Source organism: Culex pipiens, chromosome 2 (assembly GCF_016801865.2).
Source record: "Culex pipiens pallens isolate TS chromosome 2, TS_CPP_V2, whole genome shotgun sequence".
NCBI lineage: Eukaryota > Metazoa > Arthropoda > Insecta > Diptera > Culicidae > Culex > Culex pipiens.
In genome coordinates this window covers 195728030-195748702 of record NC_068938.1, presented here as the reverse complement: position 1 = coordinate 195748702, position 20673 = coordinate 195728030, and the positions used below count along the sequence as shown (strand labels likewise).

At 36.0% G+C, this 20673-nt stretch overlaps 3 protein-coding genes across 3 annotated transcripts; 2 read left to right on the top strand and 1 right to left on the bottom strand.

Moving 5' to 3' along the window:
- Positions 1-2914: 2914 nt before the first annotated feature.
- On the top strand, positions 2915-4521 carry LOC120415864 (mannose-1-phosphate guanyltransferase alpha). Its single transcript, XM_039577499.2, has 3 exons — positions 2915-3084; positions 3138-4021; positions 4078-4521. Exons 1-3 carry the CDS (start codon positions 3045-3047, stop codon positions 4441-4443), a joined length of 1290 nt encoding a protein of 429 aa, XP_039433433.1. The 5' UTR covers positions 2915-3044; the 3' UTR covers positions 4444-4521.
- Positions 4522-5007: 486 nt separating this feature from the next.
- LOC120415865 (zinc finger protein 596-like) lies at positions 5008-6899 on the bottom strand. Its single transcript, XM_039577500.2, has 2 exons — positions 6075-6899; positions 5008-6014 (listed from the first exon to the last, which is right to left on the bottom strand). The coding sequence occupies exons 1-2, from the start codon at positions 6716-6718 to the stop codon at positions 5036-5038; spliced, it is 1623 nt and encodes a 540-aa protein (XP_039433434.1). The 5' UTR covers positions 6719-6899; the 3' UTR covers positions 5008-5035.
- Positions 6900-10223: 3324 nt separating this feature from the next.
- LOC120415858 (rab proteins geranylgeranyltransferase component A) lies at positions 10224-12539 on the top strand. Its single transcript, XM_039577495.2, has 2 exons — positions 10224-11599; positions 11663-12539. Exons 1-2 carry the CDS (start codon positions 10369-10371, stop codon positions 12265-12267), a joined length of 1836 nt encoding a protein of 611 aa, XP_039433429.1. The 5' UTR covers positions 10224-10368; the 3' UTR covers positions 12268-12539.
- The last annotated feature ends 8134 nt before the right edge of the window (positions 12540-20673 follow it).

Here is a 20673-nt window from a genome sequence, read left to right as displayed (position 1 = left end):
AAATTCTGAAATTCTAAAATTCTAAAATTCTAAAATTCTAAAATTCTAAAATTCTAAAATTCTAAAATTCTAAAATTCTAAAATTCTAAAATTCTAAAATTCTAAAATTCTAAAATTCTAAAATTCTAAAATTCTAAAATTCTAACATTCTAAAATTCTAAAATTCTAAAATTCTAAAATTCTAAAATTCTAAAATTCTAAAATTCTAAAATTCTAAAATTCTAAAATTCTAAAATTCTAAAATTCTAAAATTCTAAAATTCTAAAATTCTAAAATTCTAAAATTCTAAAATTCTAAAATTCTAAAATTCTAAAATTCTAAAATTCTAAAATTCTAAAATTCTAAAATTCTAAAATTCTAAAATTCTAAAATTCTAAAATTCTAAAATTCTAAAATTCTAAAATTCTAAAATTCTAAAATTCTAAAATTCTAAAATTCTAAAATTCTAAAATTCTAAAATTCTAAAATTCTAAAATTCTAAAATTCTAAAATTCTAAAATTCTAAAATTCTAAAATTCTAAAATTCTAAAATTCTAAAATTCTAAAATTCTAAAATTCTAAAATTCTAAAATTCTAAAATTCTAAAATTCTAAAATTCTAAAATTCTAAAATTCTAAAATTCTAAAATTCTAAAATTCTAAAAGTCTAAAATTCTAAAATTCTAAAATTCTAAAATTCTAAAATTCTAAAATTCTAAAATTCTAAAATTCTAAAATTCTAAAATTCTAAAATTCTAAAATTCTAAAATTCTAAAATTCTAAAATTCTAAAATTCTAAAATTCTAAAATTCTAAAATTCTAAAATTCTAAAATTCTAAAATTCTAAAATACTAAAATTTTAAAATTCTAAAATTCTAAAATTCTAAAATTCTAAAATTCTAAAATTCTAAAATTCTAAAATTCTAAAATTCTAAAATTCTAAAATTCTAAAATTCTAAAATTCTAAAATTCTAAAATTCTAAAATTCTAAAATTCTAAAATTCTAAAATTCTAAAATTCTAAAATTCTAAAATTCTAAAATTCTAAAATTCTAAAATTCTAAAATTCTAAAATTCTAAATTTACAAATACAAAAAAAAAACTAAAATTCATAACTACTAACATTATAATATTATAAAATTCAAACACGACATTTAAAAAATACTTAAGTTAAAAATTCAAGAACTCATTTTTTTTAAATCAAAATTATTTAATTCAATAAAATTTCAATTCTGAATTCTCAAATTTTAAAATTTTAAATTGGGAATGTAAGTATGTTTTTGATGGCTGAATTGTAGATTTTTTTAAATTTTTGAATTTGCAATTTTGGAAGTGTGGAATGCTAAGAACTATTTGGAATTTGAGAATTTTGTAGTTTTAGAAAATTGAATTTATGAGTTTTGGAATTGCAGAGAAAAATTTTTAAATTAAAAATTCTGGAAATATTATTAGAATTTTAGATTTTACAATTTTTAGAATTTTATGATCTTTAATTTTGTACCAATAATTTTTTTCAGTTTTGGAATTAGTTAATATTTTTTTATTGTAGATTTTTGTACTCATTAGGTCGATGCAAATATTTTTCAAAGTTTTTTCGAGAGGGCTAAAAATATATAAAAAACATATACCAGAATTTCAACATTTCCATGAAAAAGTTTTTTAAAAAGATATTCAGCAATTCCCCACGAAACAGCATGATTCGAAAAAAAAGTTCTCCGATCGGGCTCAACATTTTTCGGGGGGTTCCTTGGCCGAAATCATTAGACCCGTATTTTTTTTTTGTTTGGCCATTAGGGTGACCTACGCCGTGTTAGGGTGGTCCGAAAAAATTTCAATTTTCGTAATTTTTCACAAAAACCACTTTTTTCAAAAAATCATATCTCCGCGCCATTTCATCCGATTTTAGACGCAAAAGAAAGGTGATAAGTTTCGCTATTTGGGAAAAAAGTAAGAAGTTTCAAAAATCTAGCTTAACATTTGAAAAGGTCGTATGAAAACTTAAAATGCTGTTTTGAAGGTTTCGAGACCAAAGGGATTCCTCGGAAAATTTCACATAACATATAAAAAAATGGTTAAGTTATATTTTCAATACTCTGAGATACGAATTTTTGAAATAAAAACTGGGATATTCGACGCGCTACGCGCAAAAATGGGAAAATGACGAAAACGGGAAAAAAATCGACTTTTTTCACTAAAACCGCGATAACAAGGGTACCAAAATTTTCATAATTGAAATACGTTATTAATGTAATTTAACGTTTCCATTGCTGTTTAACGAGCGAATATGTAGCGTGACGTTACAACGAAATTTTGTTTCTTCAATATTTTTTAAAAGGCTGTGATTCGGCTCGGATAATCGACATAAACTAGAATTTTTTTTACGTAAAATTGGTTTTTGAAAAGAAAGTTAAGTATTTAGTTGCAGCAGCTTAACATTTCGTGACGTTACAACGCAGACTTTTACAAAAAGGGTTTTCTGCGTGCTTTGTAACGTCACGGAAATTCTCAATGCTGTATCTTTGCAAAAAAAAAATATACCAATTTCGATCCAGCCAGTTGCATTCAACGGGAAATTTATACTATTTTCAGGATATGATCAACTTTGGAAAAATATTCCTGAAAATTTTTGCGGTGATTTACATTATAAAATCTCTAAAATTTAAAATATTTGTAAACAAACTTAAACATATTAAAAATGATTGTGAACTCAGGGGAATGCATTTTAAATTGTTTTCAGCTGATTAAACTCAAAATTTAGTTGAAATTTTCAAGCATTTTGATTTTTTTTTTTAATATCATTTTTGAAAATTATATAATGCCCCCACCACATGCACCGCCCTCGGATGGCACATGTTTGCTCTCAAAACGATACGTCACACGTTGTTTACAAAACAGAGAGTGTGAGAGGAAGAGAGCTCTCGTAAAAAATAATGCAAGCAAACCGAAAACGTCAACAGCAAAGACGTGTAGTGTTTTTCTGGCTGATGACGAGTTTTTGACCAAGTTGTACCTCTGTGTTTGTTTAGTAAAATTTTGTAAATTGCACTGTTTGTTCGGTAGTTTAAAAATGCTGAAAGCAGTAATTCTTATCGGCGGTCCCGAGAAGGGTAGGTTGTTAATGATTTCAAGAAGATTTGAGAGTTAAGAGTCAATCTTACAGGTACTCGTTTCCGGCCGCTGTCGCTGGACACACCGAAGCCGCTGTTTCCGGTGGCGGGGAAACCGATCATCCAGCACCACATTGAGGCATGCGTGCGCATCAAGGAGCTGAAGGAGATCCTGATCCTGGGCTTTTATCCGCCCTCGCAGATGCAGCAGTTCGTGAGCAACATGCAGAACCTGTACGACGTGAACATCCGGTACCTGCTGGAGTTTACCTCGCTGGGGACGGCCGGTGGCATGTACCACTTCCGGGACCAGATCCGATCGGGGAACCCAAGTGCGTTCTTCGTGTTGAATGGGGACGTTTGTGCGGACTTTCCGCTGCAGCAGCTGTACGATTTCCACGCTGGGAAGGGAGATCGCGCGCTGGTTACGATCATGGGTACGGAGGCGACTCGACAGCAGGCGGTCCACTACGGGTGTCTCGTGCTGGGGAAGAACGAGGAAGTCACGCATTATGTGGAGAAGCCGCGGTCGTACGTATCGACGTTGATCAACTGTGGCGTTTACTGCTGCTCGATGGAGATCTTCTCGCGGATGGGCGCGGTTTTCCACTCGAAACAGCTGGATTACAACAGCTTGAACAATGGAAATGGGAAGGACTCCGGGCACATCCAGTTCGAGCAGGAGATTCTGACTCCACTGGCTGGGACGGGGAAGATGTTTGCCCTGCAGGTGAATAATTGGTGGTCCCAGGTGAAGACTGCGGGCTCGGCGATCTACGCCAATCGACACTACCTGGCACTGTACAAAAACACCCATCCGGAGCGGTTGGCCAACGCCGGTCAAAAGACGTCCGAGCATAGCCAGGGTAGTTTGATCTGTAACATCGTTCCGGATGTGCACATCCATCCAACGGCATCGGTGCACCCAACTGCAACAGTGAGTTGATTGAATAGTGGTTCGACTGGTCTTTGGTATAACTGTTTCGCTTGCAGCTCGGTCCAAACGTCTCCATCGGTCCCGGGGTGGTGATTGGGCCTGGAGTTCGCATCCGTGAGTCGATCATCCTGGAGAACGCCGTCATCAAGGATCACACGCTGGTTCTGCACAGCATCGTGGGTCGCGGTTCCCAGATTGGAATGTGGGCTCGCGTCGAGGGCACCCCCAGCGATCCGGACCCGAACAAGCCGTTCGCAAAGATGGAGAATCCGCCGCTGTTCAACAACGACGGCCGGTTGAACCCGTCCATCACGATCCTGGGCTATGCGGTGAGCGTCCCGTCCGAGATGATCCTGCTGAACTCGATCGTGCTGCCGCACAAGGAGTTGAGTCGGAGTTTCAAGAACGAGATCATCTTGTAGGAGGGAGGGGAGGCTCCCTGCGTGTGCCGGTGCCAGAAATGATGTGTTACGAGAAGTGGACCTTTTTTGATTTCAATAAAATTTCGGAAGTTTAAGGAAAGTTTGTCAAAATGACCAAGTCTCAATCAGTCGTGCCATCACGGAGTCGAGTGTCTATTTTGACGAAGAACTTCGTCTGAGGGTTCTATACAGGGTGGCAATCCAAAATTTCGCGAAGCTCGGGGGAGTGCTATTCAAGTATCTAAAGTTCTTCGTCATGATGGTTATCCTTGTAGCATTAACACTGCACCTTTTTAGTCCCAAAAACTAATTATTTTGCATCTAAAACAAGTCCTCCCAACAATCCGCTGTCCGAAAGATGGTCTTTGCTCGATTGCTTTGTCTTTGTTTTCGTTCTCGCATCAGCTGTCAAACACATTGATCAAGGTTCATCCACATGAGGTAGTTAAATTTGCGTAACACTCCAAACTGTGTTTAGTCAATCATTGGGTAAAATCTTACAATAAAGATCATTGAAAATGGTGCACCAAGGAGTTTCGGCATAAAGAAAAAAAAATCAAGAACTAACCTTTTCACATGCGTCGCCGCTCGTCTATTCTGGTTCCGGTTTCACCGCGGCTTCTTCCTCGGACTCATCCGCACTTACCTCCCCCTCCGATTCCTCGCCTCCAGAACCAGCCTCTCCACCTTGGTGAGCCTTTTCCACGTGCGCCTTCAGGCGGAAGTTTTGCGCAAACCTTTTCCCGCACACGCCGCACTCAAACTTGGCCTCGTGACCGAGCATGTGAACCCGAAGGTACTTTCGGTTCTTGAAGGTGGCCTTACACAGCGTGCACCCCACCTTCTGCAGCTCCTTGCCGCAGTAATCCTGGTGACGTTGGCGCCCGTCCGGCGTGGGGAACGCCTCGTTGCAACCCTCGGTTTGGCAACGGTACGGAGTATTTCCGGTGTGCCGATTCATGTGGTATCGCAAGCTGTGGCTGTTGGTGAAGGTGTCGTTGCAAATCTCGCACGAGTGCTGCCGGGAGCCGGTGTGCATGTAATTTGAGTGTTTGACTTTGGCTCTTTTGGTCTTGAAGCCTTTTCCGCAGATTTCGCAAGCGTGGTTACGCTCATCAGTATGAACAAACGAGTGAGTCCGGAGGATTGCCTTCGAGGCAAAGTCACGGTTGCAGACGGGGCAAATGTGGCGCCCCTTTTCGTGCTGAACCATGTGCGCTTTGAGGGCCTCAACGGACTCTGCTCGCTTTCCACAGACTGGACAATCCAGGATTGCAGGGTTATCAACGGTTTTCTCAACCGATTGAGGATCTATCTTTACCGGAATAAATCCGGTGCAGAAATCCTTGTGTCGCTTCAGATGTTCTTCCACCGGGAAGCTCTTCCCGCATAACTCGCAAAAGTGAATCTTTTCAGGGTCTTTTTGATTGCTCGGCGCTGGCTCTTCAGACGGTTCTTCCTCATCCGGAGACTCACCCTCTTCGTTCATACTTGCCATGGCTTGTCCACCGGCAGCTGCAGCTTCCGCTTTGTTCTTAAAGTGGGTCAACCAGTGCTCTCGAAGATTTTTCCTGCACATCAAAAGCATTCAATTAATTCACAAGCCCCAAAAAAACCCTCAAAATTCAAACCTGTGAAAAAACTTCTTGTTGCAAATCTGGCACTCGAACCGGGGCGCCTCGTGCAGCTTCATGTGCGACCTCAAACTCCGCGAAAACGGGAACGTGGCCCCGCAAACCGCACACGTCGACGGTTCCTTGTTCCGGCAGTCCTCCTCGTGGTTGTAACGCGTCTCCGGAAAATAAAACGCCTCCACGCAGCCCTCGTTGCGACACTTGAACGTCTTGTTCCCCTCGTGCGTGTTCATGTGGTACCGCAGCCGAATCACCTTCTTGAACGCCGCCGGACACAGCTTGCACGGAATCAACCCATCGGCGTTCCGAGGGTTGCAGTACTGCTTGTGTCGCCGCAGGAAACCCGCCGACGTGCAAACCTTGTTGCAATCGGGGCACGCCATCTGCATCCGCCGTGGACCGGGTTTCGGTTTGATGGTTTTGAGAATCTCCGGCGAAACGAGCTTCAGCGTAGGTTTGGAGCCGGATTCGGAGGGGGGCGGTTCCTGTGCAATCACCGTCGGTTCCAGCTTGATTTCCGAGAGCAGCGGGTCGCCGTCGTCCGGTAACTGCGGTTCCGTGTAAGCTGGATCGTACGGGATGCTGACCATTTCCGGTGGTTCCGCTTTGATTTGGGTGATTAGAGCTGCTGGTTGGTCCATTTTCGTTGATGTTAAGATTTATTAATATTTTGATGTTGGATAAAAGTTTAATTCAAAAAACGTTTCATTTCGCATGAGCCCAATTCAAGTTAATTTAAATTATACTTTAATTAATAATTCAATGTAGAAATTTTCTACCAAATTAAAAAAAAATCTCACGAATCAAAACACAGTTTATTTAACATGCATACACGTGAAATTCAATTTGACTAACTTTGTAGTAAATTTTAATCAGGACGATCAACCAAAATTATTTTTTTAGCAATGTACTCAGAATAGGGTTCTGAAGAGCTTTTGCGTCGATTTTAGAATAACCCAGTTGACCTGTGGGTTCGGTCTCAGTCAGCCCTACAGATTATCTATGGGAAACAGATTGGTCGATGCAAAATAAATCGGCACTGATAACGTATGTTTTGCGCTTGCAACACTGCCAGTTTTGCTGGGCGTAAAGGGCGGTTGGTGTCCAGCGCGTTTGGATCTGTCAAACATTGGCCAATCTGTTTCCCTTGACAATCTGTAGTCAGCCCCGGTGGCATTTCTGATCACTTTTTTTTTATTTTAATGCAAAAATAAATAAATTGACTAGACAATATTTTTTGGATGGATCACCTATAGAGCTTTATAACGTTTCGTGTACGCACACTAGCGCACCATTTGATTTTGCTGGCCAGACTATATTTAACCTCACTTTCTTTCGTGTACGTATACGCAACACATGCGCACGTAGATAACTCTATGGTCCCCTTGAAATAAGCTGTCAAACACATCATATTTTATATTCTTTAAAATTGATATAAGTTTTAAAAAAAATCAGGCTTTCGGTATACTCTACACGACATTTCTTAAATTCTTAAAATTTAGCCTGATTTTTTTTTTAAATTTATATCAATTTTAAAGAATGACTCATATTTAGAGGATTTAGAGATTTGAAATTTTGACGAGATCTTCGGATAATAGAGTACGAACCTAGGTACGAACTGTTTTTTTATATTTGAGTTTTTAATTTTTTTATTAACAAAATTGTTTACTTTTTTCAAATTATATTTTTTTAAATTTTTTAAATGTAGATTTTGAATTTTTGATGTTTTGAACTCTTAGATATTGAAACTTTTGATTTTTCGCATTTAAAATATTTAAATTTTTGAGGTTTTAAATTTTTAAAATCAGGATTTTTTTTGTGATATACATATTTGCATTTTAAAATTTCTCAAATACCTGATTTAATTTTTTTTAATATTTTTATTTATGAATTTATGAATTGAGTTTGTGATTTATTTACTTTTAAATTATTATTTTTTTCAATTTTGCTGCGTCACCGTTGTTCTTCCATGTGACATCCATAATTTATTTATGTTTATCCTGAATAAAAAATCATTCAAATGTTCTGCTATCAAAACATGTATTTATGATCCCTTCTATAAGGCTTTCTAGTCAGAAAATTACCAACCCATTCAAAGTATGTTTACATGACAGCTGGACATTTGTTTGCATCAGGTTTCCTATCTCTTTCTAGCAAAAGTTTTTTGTCAGGCAACTTCTAGCTGGTTTATATTTTTTTCACTGGGCCTAGAAAGCCTTATATTACATCATTGTTTGCCCTTTTTTTAAATTATATTTGTTAAACGTGCCTGCAACTCTCATTTCTATTTTTTATTTTACATAATGTAAATTTTTTGAATTGTTTCTAATGTATAATTTCTACCTAAGCATAACTAATTTCGAGTTACCTAATGCCTAACATGCTTGATCTTTCAAATAAAATGTTGAAATGCATAAAAAAAATGCCCCCGTTTTAGAAGTAAACTTCTTTCAATTACTTTTTTTCTCAATTCCTTTATTTTAATGTTTTGAAATAATTAAAAAACTTTAATACCCAATTTGAGTAAATCCACTCAACTGCAGAAAAAGTATTGGAACGCGCTACCCAGGCAAAAGTTTTGCGGCTTCTCTCCTTGCAGAACTTCTGCAAAAGAGAGAGAAGAAGAGAGCGAGCTGAAAAGTACGGAAACGTGCTGCAAAAAAAGTGACTCACGCTGGCTGCAGAATTCTGCAGAAGCTGCAGAAACTCTACAATTCTGCAAGTACGGGAATAGACCTAAAATAAACTGTCACTAGAGCAAGTAGGAAAGACCGCTCGGACCACTCTGTAACAGAAAATCGCACTTTTTTATGCGAATTTTTCAGTTAGACTTCGATTTCCAAAGACAAGTTTGATCGTATTTATTATTTTTAACTAAAAACGTTACTTAATCCTCTCTTAGGTGGTTGGCGCCTTCCTCACATTTAAAGGGTGCTATCCAAAATGCAAAAAGTGCGTCAATAACACTTAAGTGCTTATAACTTTTGATAGGGTTGTCAGATCTTCAATGTTTTGGACGCATTGGATAGCTATTTTGAATACCTATCCAACTATAGGTCGCATGAGAGATCCGGACAACGTTTTCATCAACATATCTGAGATCCGGCTCCAAAAAGCGTATAAATAACATTTAAGTGCTTATAACTTTTGATAGATTTGTCAAATCTTCAATGTCTTGGACACGTTGGAAAGGTCTTTTAAATACCTTTCTGAAAATGTATAGCATGACGGGTTTTCTTGCAAAAACCACCCTTTTTACAATCTTCTGAACTTTTGCTAAAATCGTTTTTTTTTTGCATAACTTTTGAAGTACTTAACTAAACTGCATAATTTTTAATAGCGACTTATGGGACCCCAAGACGGATCGAATGACGTCAAAACGGACAAAATCGGTTCAGCCAATGTCGAGATAATCGAGTGACAATTTTTTGATCAACATCCCACCACACACACAGACATTTGCTCAGAATTTGATTCTAAGTCGATAGGTATACATGAAGGTGGGTGTAGGAGGTCTTATTGAGAAGTTCATTTTTCGAGTGATTTTATAGCCTTTCCTCAGTAACGTGAGGAAGGCAAAAATAGTATGGGGAGGTGCGAAATTAATCTCAGCAAAGTGCAATTTGCAGTTAAAGTGCAAGATAACGCCCTTTACTACGATACAAGCAATTTAAAAAAAATAAAACTGAAATGAGATACTTTTTCGCAACGACTGTCAAATTTCAGTTTTCTGCATATTTGGCTCTTCAGTCCGTCGACTAGAAGTAACAACCGTTTCCCTTTGTTACCGACGTTTCGGCTTATATTTTGAAGCCTTCCACACTGGATCAAAAGATGTTGTTCTTTGTCAAGTTTTGAAAAAGAACAACATCCTTTGATCCAGTGAAGAAAGCTTCAAAATATAAGCCGAAACGTCGGTAACAAAGGGAAACGGTTGTTACTTCTATTCGACGGACTGAAAAGCCAAATACATATAAAGAATACTGAAATGAGATATTCCGAATGAGCGTGTACGAAACACTCTCCAAAGGAACTCAACAAATCTCTTAACAATTCTACAGAGTGCCCGTTCACACCAACCCGCAACTGATAACAGACCGGAGCACGTTCACCGACCTACCTTTGACAGCTCCGCCGATGCGAAACCTTTTGCGTGCGCGCATCAAAACCAAAACATTACTCATCCGATCCGCGAGTGTTTTTTTTTTCTTCTTCTGACCCAGATTTTCCCCAAACACGCACACCCCGTTCACAATCCGGATTTGTTACCCTTTTTCTAGTGCGCGGAACCATGGACGAGGACCTGCCGACCGAGTTCGACCTGATCGTCGTGGGAACGGGTCTTTCGGAATCGATTGTGGCCGCGGCGGCCAGCCGCATCGGGAAAACGGTTCTGCACCTGGACAGCAACGAGTACTACGGGGGCTTCTGGTCCTCGTTTAATCTGGAGGCGCTGCGCAAGTACGCCGAGGAGTGTCGCGACCGGACTCAACTGGGGTGTGAGAAGGTTGAGGAGGGGTTTCTTCCGTTGGGGAGGGCGACGTTCGTGGAGAACGTTGCGGAGGAGTGGTTTCCGTTTGAGGAGGGGGCTGAGGTTGATGGGTGGAACCGGGAGAAGATCTTGAAGGAGTTTCGCCGGTTTAACGTGGATTTGGCACCGAAGTTGCTGTACTCGAGAGGGTCGATGGTGGAGCTGTTGATTTCGTCGAATATCTGTCGGTATGCGGAGTTCCGGGCGGTTGATCGGGTGGCGACGATCTGGAATGGGCGGATTATGACGGTGCCGTGCTCGCGGTCGGATGTTTTTACTAGTCGGGATGTCAACGTGGTGGAGAAGCGGCTGTTGATGAAGTTCCTGCAGAGTTGTGCCAGCTTTGAGACTGATGGGAGTGGGACGGACGAGCACCGGTTGGAGGACATTGAAGGGAAGACGTTTTTGGAGTATTTGAAGAGTCACAAGTTGACGCCGAACTTGATCCACTATCTGCTGTACACGATTGCGATGGGGAATGATCGGACCAGTTGTAGGGAGGGATTGGAAGGGGTTAAAAAGTTCTTGCTGAGCTTGGGCCGGTACGGGAACAGTCCGTTCCTGTTTCCGATGTACGGCTGCGGTGAGATTCCGCAGTGCTTCTGCCGACTTTGTGCCGTTTTTGGAGGAATCTACTGTTTGAGCAAGTCGATCGAAGGGATAACTTTGAAACATTCCAAAGGAGAGCGGAGCTTCCAGTCGCTGCGATGTGGCAAGCAAACAATCGAAGCGAAGAGCATCGTCATCGGTCAGGGCTACGTTTCGGCTGGAGTCTTCTCGGGAGAGCCTGACCAGCAGGACGCCAATCACAAAGGTTGTGGTAAAATGGCTCGCGGAGTCTTCCTCGTCAACGTTCCCCTCGGGGGCGCCTCCCAGAACACCGGAGGTGGTGGCGTTTCCCTCATGAAACTTCCCCCCGTAGAAGGTCACGAGGACGGAGCTACCATCATCCAGCTGGCCCACTTTAGTGGAACGTGTCCGAAGGAAATTTGTGAGTATTTATAGAAATATATAAATTGTTTCAGAATAATTCAACTCATTTCCCCCATTCCAGATTTAATCCACATAACGGCACGCGCCATCAGCGACGACCCTCAGGCCGACCTGGCCCCGTACGTGACGCAGATCCTCAGCCGTGAGGCCCCTAAAACCGCCCCCTCCCCAGCCGAAGGCGAAATCTTCGAAAACACTCAGGAAAACACCGACTCCACCATCCTCTACCAGCTCTACTTCACCATTCCGGCCTGTGTCTCCTGCTCCCAAGGCCGCCCCTCCACCCTCCCCCGCGGCCTGCACCTAGCCTGCGGACCCCTGCTCGAGCTCGACTACGACGAAAGCATAGCGCGTGCCCAAGCCATCTTCAAAGACATCTACCCGGAGGAGGAATTCCTCCCCCGCGCCCCCGACCCCGAACAGATCATCATCGGGGACGAGGAGGACCAGCAGCAGCAGCCGGAACAGGCCCAGGAGGCACCGAGTTCGGAAAAGGCCACTACCGGAGACAAAGTCGAAAGTGGGCGCGAATGTCGCGAAAGTGAGTCGTCTTCCAGCGTGCCGGTTACGCCGTCGTCGGTTGGGGTGCCGCAGGCGGAAGATGATGCCCAGGAGGCGAAGGAGGACGCCGTGGAGAAGGCGGAGGAGTGCGTCGAGCAGAAGTAATGAGCACAAAAATACACATTTCAGAAAAGGAAGGGTTTGGGCGGATTTCAGTTTCGAGAAAGTTTGAAAAATTTAGATTGCATGAGAAAAGTTTGATTCCAAAGAAAATTGTGTCTTTTAGTGAGAAACTGAAATTGTCTTAAAACCCTTGAAATCAGGCATTTTGCAAACCGTATCGATATTTATTAAAATCTAATATACACGCTACAATGTAATCGCAACGCTGTTCATTTTCAAGTAGAGGCAATAAACTTATCACGTCTGCTTAAACAGTTCCGACGCAAATATTTGTACTATGGACACTTCGAAAGTTCTTTTGACGTTCTCATAATCATACACATCATTTCTGAATTTACAGCAAAACTTCACTTTAAGTCATATGTAACATTTTGTTTTAAGAAAATTCAATTGCAAACCTATTAAATAAACTTAAAACTTCCTACTCGATATTTATTCATTTTTTGTCCAATAAGTTGTGCAGCTGCCCTTGTAGGGGAAATATACCTATTTTAAGCCTAATAAGCGGTCGTTTTTGAATGATGCTGGATAATCTGGAGTGTTCCTTGAAATTTACTAAACACCAACGAGTAGAGGTGGGCAAAACCGCTCTTTTTCAGGAGCCGCTCATTTTCGTTCGCTCATGAAAAAGAGCCGCTCTTTTGAACGGCTCTTTCGCGCTTTTTTCAAAATATGGATGAAAAGGTTATTTTTAAGAATGGTGTGATTTTTAAAGATTTTTCAAATTGGAATTATAAAAATTATTTGAAAAAAAAAAAACAAACTAAAAACAAGAAGATGCCCTTGAAAACCATAGGTCTTGTGCGGTCTCTATGTCATTATTTCAAAAAAAAGTTGATTTTAGTAATAAGTTGATTTTTAGTAATATTTTGCAAGTTAAGAAATTTGAAATGCTAAAATTGTATTCGGCTAATACTTTAATGTAAGATCAGTTGTACAGTGAAAAGTTTTTTCATTTTGTTTAGAAAATCATTTACTTTTGGAATTTGAAAATAAAATAAGAACTGAAAAAATGTATTTTAAAACTATTAAGTGGTATTCAAATATTGGCATCAATGCTATTGAAAGTCTTTTAATATATATTGATGAGAAAGTTGCTATGGACACCCTAATGAAATATTAAGATTCAGCTCTGAAAATGTTGGCAAATAGCCCCTTTTGAACTGCCATTTTTTATCCTAAAGTATTTGAAAAAGTTCATAAAGGGACAGTGTTGGGATCAATGTTTGATTAGCATTGAAATTTTTAAAATTGCATTTTCACACGGAAAGAAGGTTTATCGTGAATCTTACTAATTTTCGGTTAAAAACCCTAAAAAAATTGGTTGTTTTTCCAACCACGATTTTTTTTAGCTGGAAATCCTAAAAAAAATTCCTGGATTTGACAGCTGGATCCAGGTCCTAAAAATGATAAATCTAGCTAAATTTTTAGTAAATTTTACTAATTTGCAAGCTGGAAAAATGCTGTCAGTCTCAAAAGCTGTATGTTTTGAGAAGGTCTGTTAGCTATTTTAGCTAGATTTTATGGTATTCTAGGAAGTTTTATAGTTAGCCCAGCAAGTTTTTAGGCTGTTTCAACTAGTTTTTTTGGAATCATTCTCAAAATTTTCCATTGATGGCTGCGAAGCCAGGTATTTTCACACATCTTTTTAGCTAGTTTAGCTAACTTTGCCACTATTCTTGGTAGGTGTTTTGGTTGGAATAGCTAATTTTTCCACTATTTCTACAAGTTTTCTTTCAAAAGCCTCCGTTGCTGCCTGCAAAGCACGCATTCTTCACCCAGCCTTTTGGCTGATTTGGCTCGTTTCTTTTTTGTTCTTGCTTCGTTTTTCGGTAAGTCCAGCTAATTTTTCGACTGTTTTAACTGGAAATTTCGAAATCATTTTAAAAATCCCTTGCTGCCTGTAAAGTTGTTTTTTATTTTCAAAAAGACTTTTTGCTGGTGTAGCATGATTTTCCGCTATTCTTGGTACGTTTTTTGGTAGTCCAGCAAAGTTTTTTGGATGTTTCAATAGTTTCCAGGCTTTTTAAACTATGTTCTAGTTGATCATCCTTATAGTACGGCTTTGTTATTCTATTGACAAATTAAAAAATAAATAAATACAGTAATACAAAAATACAAAAATACAAAAATACAAAAATACAAAAATACAAAAATACAAAAATACAAAAATACAAAAATACAAAAATACAAAAATACAAAAATACAAAAATACAAAAATACAAAAATACAAAAATACAAAAATACAAAAATACAAAAATACAAAAATACAAAAATACAAAAATACAAAAATACAAAAATACAAAAATACAAAAATACAAAAATACAAAAATACAAAAATACAAAAATACAAAAATACAAAAATACAAAAATACAAAAATACAAAAATACAAAAATACAAAAATACAAAAATACAAAAATACAAAAATACAAAAATACAAAAATACAAAAATACAAAAATACAAAAATACAAAAATACAAAAATACAAAAATACAAAAATACAAAAATACAAAAATACAAAAATACAAAAATACAAAAATACAAAAATACAAAAATACAAAAATACAAAAATACAAAAATACAAAAATACAAAAATACAAAAATACAAAAATACAAAAATACAGAAATACAAAAATACAAAAATACAAAAATACAAAAATAAAAAAATACAAAAATACAAAAATACAAAAATACAAAAATACAAAAATACAAAAATACAAAAATACAAAAATACAAAAATACAAAAATACAAAAATACAAATTAATTTTACTTAATTTTACTTAATTTTACTTAATTTTACTTAATTTTACTTATTTTACTTAATTTTACTTAATTTTACTAAATTTAACTAAATTTTACTTAATTTTACTTAATTTTACTTAATTTTACTTAATTTTACTTAATTTTACTTAATTTTACTTAATTTTACTTAATTTTACTTAATTTTACTTAATTTTACTTAATTTTACTTAATTTTACTTAATTTTACTTAATTTTACTTAATTTTACTTAATTTTACTTAATTTTACTTAATTTTACTTAATTTCACTTAATTTTACTTAATTTTGCTTAATTTAAATTTAATTTATTAATTTTACTTAATTTTTTTTAATTTTACAAAATTTAACTTATCTCAACTTAATTTTACTTAATTTTACTTAATTTTACTTAATTTTACTTAATTTTACTTGATTTTACTTAGTTTTACTTAATTTTACTTAATCTTACTTAATTTTACTTAATTTTACTTAATTTTACTTAATTTTACTTAATTTTACTTAATTTTACTTAATTTTACTTTATTTTACTTTATTTTACTTAATTTTACTTAATTTGACTTAATTTAATTAATTTTAGTTAATTCTACTTAATTTTACATAATTTTGCTTAAATTTACTTAATTTTGCTTAATTTTTCTTAATTTTGCTTAATTTTATTAGTTTTACTAAATTTAACTTAACACAACTTAATTTAACTAATTTTTGGCAAATTCAACTAAATTACACTAAAAATAACTTTTTTCAACTGAATTTATCTGAATTAAACTAAATTTTGGCTTAATTCAACTTATTTTTATAAACTCTTCTTAATTTAACTAAAATTAACTAATTTAATAAAACTTAAATTGATTAAACTTAATTTCACTAAATTTAACTTAATTGAACTTCATTTAACTTCGTTTCTAACAATATTTAACACTATTTTTTGATGTGCTTTAAAGGCGTTAGGTGCCCTATTTGTTCGGAATTGTCAAACATCGGCCAATCTATGTCTAGACATTCTGTACCAGCCGCCCCTCCAGGTGGACAGATGTCCATACAAAAAAGTAGAGTGTGGACAATTGCCAGTCTCCCCTTTCCCCTGCCAATGTTTTCACGTGGTTTAGGGATGCCCCCACTTTATGTTAAGTACATTTTTTTACCTACGCATCGTCCAAACAGTAACGAGAGGCTCAACTTCTAACCACTTTCCCTCAACACAAAAAACTTCTCACCTTATCAACTGAAACATTCCTTCAGGTGCCGATCCGCAGAAAATCTTCCTGGCTTTTAATTTATTCACTCACACAACACATTCTATCACCTTTTGCACTTGCACTCAAACAACACACATAATCATCAAAAAAAAAACTTCACGAACTGAGCGGCTCAAACAGGATCGAACACGACACAGGACGTTGCTTTGTTTTGTTCTCGAACTGATGATCTGTCAAAAATCCATGCTGCCGGTTCCAGCTAGTTTTTTTGGTAATTTTACGCAAAATTGTGCTGAAACACCATTATTTTTGGTAAAATCTCTCCTGTCATTTTGGTTTGGGCTGTCAGTTTTGGAATGCAAATCAGCAATCAGGGTTAGCTATTTCACCAATCCCAGATTGGTAAATTTAGCTGAAATTTTAGCTGATTCAACCAAAAAAATCACTGTTTCACCAATTTGAAGCCAGCTAATTTGAATTGTTAAATTTTAGATGGAACTCCTTTCCGTGCAATTCTCAAAACCAAATTCTACACTGCAATTTGCTGGAAATTCAATAAATTATATTTATAACAAGTTTAAAAATCATTCCATCTTGGAACGGTTCTTTCAAAAGACCGGGGTTTAAAAAAGAACCGCGGTTCTTTTTTTGTGAGTCATGGTTCGTTCGCTCTTTTAAATGAGCCGGCTCTTTGAGCGGCTCGCTCTTTTTTTGCCCACCTCTACCAACGAGTAGAGCAACTTTCTGTGAACATTTCTGTTTATTTTCACTTTTACTAAAAGTTATTCTATTCCTTTTACAAGCATTTAAAAAAAAGTGTTTCCCGAATGTATTCTAATCAGACGAAAATGCATTGAGCCACGCCCATTTTTCTATTTCCAGCTTAGTTCTTTTTTCTTCCAGCGCTTTTTTGGGTCTGCTTAGTGCTGCCAATTGGGTCCTAAAATGAAGCTTAGATTGCTGATATCTAGAGTTTTTTTTGATAAGGTCCTATAAACATATGAAAGACAATAGTTTATTGGTCCTTTTAAAAAAAAACTCTGGATATCATTGTTTACAGCGATAAAGCTTGTTTTTCTGAGTACAATGACCCTTTGTACGACCACAAAGAGTTTAAAATTGATTTTTAAATCAATTTTGAAAAATTAACCTCGCGGTCCTTCTTGATAGAAAAGCTCCTACTTGACAGCTCGTTCCAAGGGAGCCATAGTTGATCCATCGAAAAATGTTGTCTTGTCAAAAAAAAAATTGCATTGAAATGAAAAAAAAAGTGATCATAAATGGTTTTTAATCGTGTTTTTAACCGTTGTACATAAAAATTTACATAGGGCTTTAGTACCCAATTGATTCTATCCCATTCCCCAGAATGCCATTCCCCAAAAATCCATTCCCCAGAATAAAAAAAAATATATTTCAATAATTTCAAAAACAGTTACAAGTTACGAAGGGTGCTTTACATCAAAATTTAAAATCACCTTTTTTTATTTTTATTTTTTGCAGTCAATATTCAATGATATTTTTGCATATATTTATTAAAATTTTATAAAAATCATTCATAAAATATTTCTTCCCATTATTTTTTTCTTCAAAAATTGGAAAAGCTTTCAGAATTGAATTGGCGTTTGAAACATAAATTTGTCTTATTGCATGATAAACACGTTTATTAGAACATTTTCACAGACAACTACATTGTAAAATAAATTCTAGTGCGCCTACTGTTATTTAATGCACATGGTTTGTTCGAAACTAGTATTCAAAACAACTAAAAATTCAAAATTCAGAAAATCTCAAAAACAGGCAAATTTGTTTTATAATTTTGAAAAATTATAAAGAAATCAAACATTTTATAATTAAAATTTTTTTTAGAAGCTTTAACTTTCGAAGCAAGAAGTATCACAAAATGCTTTATACGTCGGTTAGGTTAGTATCAAAAAATTACAAAATATCAATTGGGTCCTAAAGCCCTTTGTAAATTTTTATGTATAACGGTAAAAAACACGATTAAAAACCATATCTGATCACTTTTTTTTTCTTCATTTTAACGCAAAAAAAAAAAATATTGACAAGATAACATTTTTTCGATGGATCAACTATGGTCCCCTTGGAACGAACTGTCAAGTGGGTAATTCTCTACCAACTCACACGAAATCGGGAAAAGTTGCCCCCACCCCTCTTCGATTTGCGTGAAACTTTGTCCTAAGGGGTAACTTTTGTCCTTGATCACGAATCCGAGGTCCGTTTTTGATATCTCGTGACGGAGGGGCGGTACGACCCCTTCCATTTTTGAACATGCGAAAAAAGAGGTGTTTTTCAATAATTTCCAGCCTGAAACGGTGATGAGATAGAAATTTGGTGTCAAAGGGACTTTTATGTAAAATTAGACGCCCGATTTGATGGCGTACTCAGAATTCCGAAAAAACGTATTTTTCATCAAAAAAACACTAAAAAAGTTTTAAAAATTCTCCCATTTTCCGTTACTCGACTGTAAAAAATTTTGGAACATGTCATTTTATGGGAAATTTAATGTACTTTTCGAATCTACATTGACCCAGAAGGGTCATTTTTTCATTTAGAACAAAATTTTTCATTTTAAAATTTCGTGTTTTTTCTAACTTTGCAGGGTTATTTTTTAGAGTGTAACAATGTTCTACAAAGTTGTAGAGCAGACAACCACAAAAAATTTGATATATAGACATAAGGGGTTTGCTTATAAACATCACGAGTTATCGCGATTTTACGAAAAAAAGTTTTGAAAAAGTTGGTACCGTAATCTGGGGTGAATCGGGACTGCAGTCTGAATAGGGACAGCAGTTTTTAGAGCACTTAAAGCTTTTAAATTTGGAAATAGATGTACACATCTTGTTGGCCAGAGTCTGTTCTAACCAAAACCAACCAGAAAAATCAAAATATTGTGCTCTCACATAGTTAAAACTGCTGTCCCAATTCGCCCCATGTGTCCCGATTGACCCCAGTTTACGGTAGTCATCGATCATGGCCGTTCATGTTCACCCGCAACAGACACGGACGACGAAACAAAGAGAAACGCAAAAAGTAACTTTTTCAAAACTTTTTTTCGTAAAATCGCGATAACTCGTGATGTTTATAAGCAAACCCCTTATGTCTATATATCAAAATTTTTGTAATTGTCTGCTCTACAACTTTGTAGAACATTGTTACACTCTAAAAAATAACCCTGCAAAGTTAGAAAAAACACGAAATTTTAAAATGAAAAATTTTGTTCTAAATGAAAAAATGACCCTTTTGGGTCAATGTAGATTTGAAAAGTACATTAAATTTCCCATAAAATGACATGTTCCAAAAATTTTTACAGTCGAGTAACGGAAAATGGGAGAATTTTTAAAACTTTTTTAGTGTTTTTTTCGATGAAAAATACGTTTTTTCGGAATTCTGAGTACGCCATCCAAATTTCTATCTCATCACCGTTTCAGGCTGGAAATTATTGAAAAACACCTCTTTTTTCGCATGTTCAAAAATGGAAGGGGTCGTACCGCCCCTCCGTCACGAGATATCAAAAAACGGACCTCGGATTCGTGATCAGGGACAAAAGTTACCCCTTAGGACAAAGTTTCACGCAAATCGAAGAGGGGTCGGGGCAACTGCTGTGTGAGTTGGCGGAGAATTACCCAAGTAGGATTTTTTCTGCCAAGAAGAACCGCGAGGTTAATTTTTCAAAATTGATTTAAAAATCCATTTTAAACTCTTTGTGGTCGTACAAACGGTCATACTCAGAAAAATAAGCTTTATCGCTGTTAACAATAATATCAGCAATCTAAGCTTCATTTTAGGACCCAATTAATCAAGCAATTAATCTAAGAAAAAAATAATGTCCCGAGCTTTTACTGATCCGTGATCCAAACATTCAAAATTTGTTAAAATATATTTTAAAAAAATGATTGACTCTGAAAAGTATAATATCAACGTGGTGATTATTGCATTCGATCGTAATATTACCACGCAATTTTAAAAGTTTGTTGAATGCAAATTTATATTTTAGTCAATAATTTTGTTTGCCCCCAGATGTGTTGGAGTAAATCTTTTTACATAAAAAATAAAAAAAAACATTTTTTAAGATTTAAAAATTTAAAATTACTAAATAATAAAATTTTGAAATTTGTGATTTCTTTTTGAGTTCTCGAATTTTTAATTTCATATTTTTTTTTGAGTTTTTGAATTTTTTTTTTTCAAAGGTGTGATTTTTTCTTGTTAGGAAAATAAAAAATTAAAAAATTCAAAAACTTAAAAACCTGGATGCAGAATAGTGGTTCGCAAAGCGGCCTCAATTTAGAACTGTCAAAGCGGAACCAATTTACTGTTGGCAAGTATTGTGATCGAACTATAATTTATTTTGTTTTTTTAATCACGTGGAAAACAAAAAAGGCCTCTTTTGGC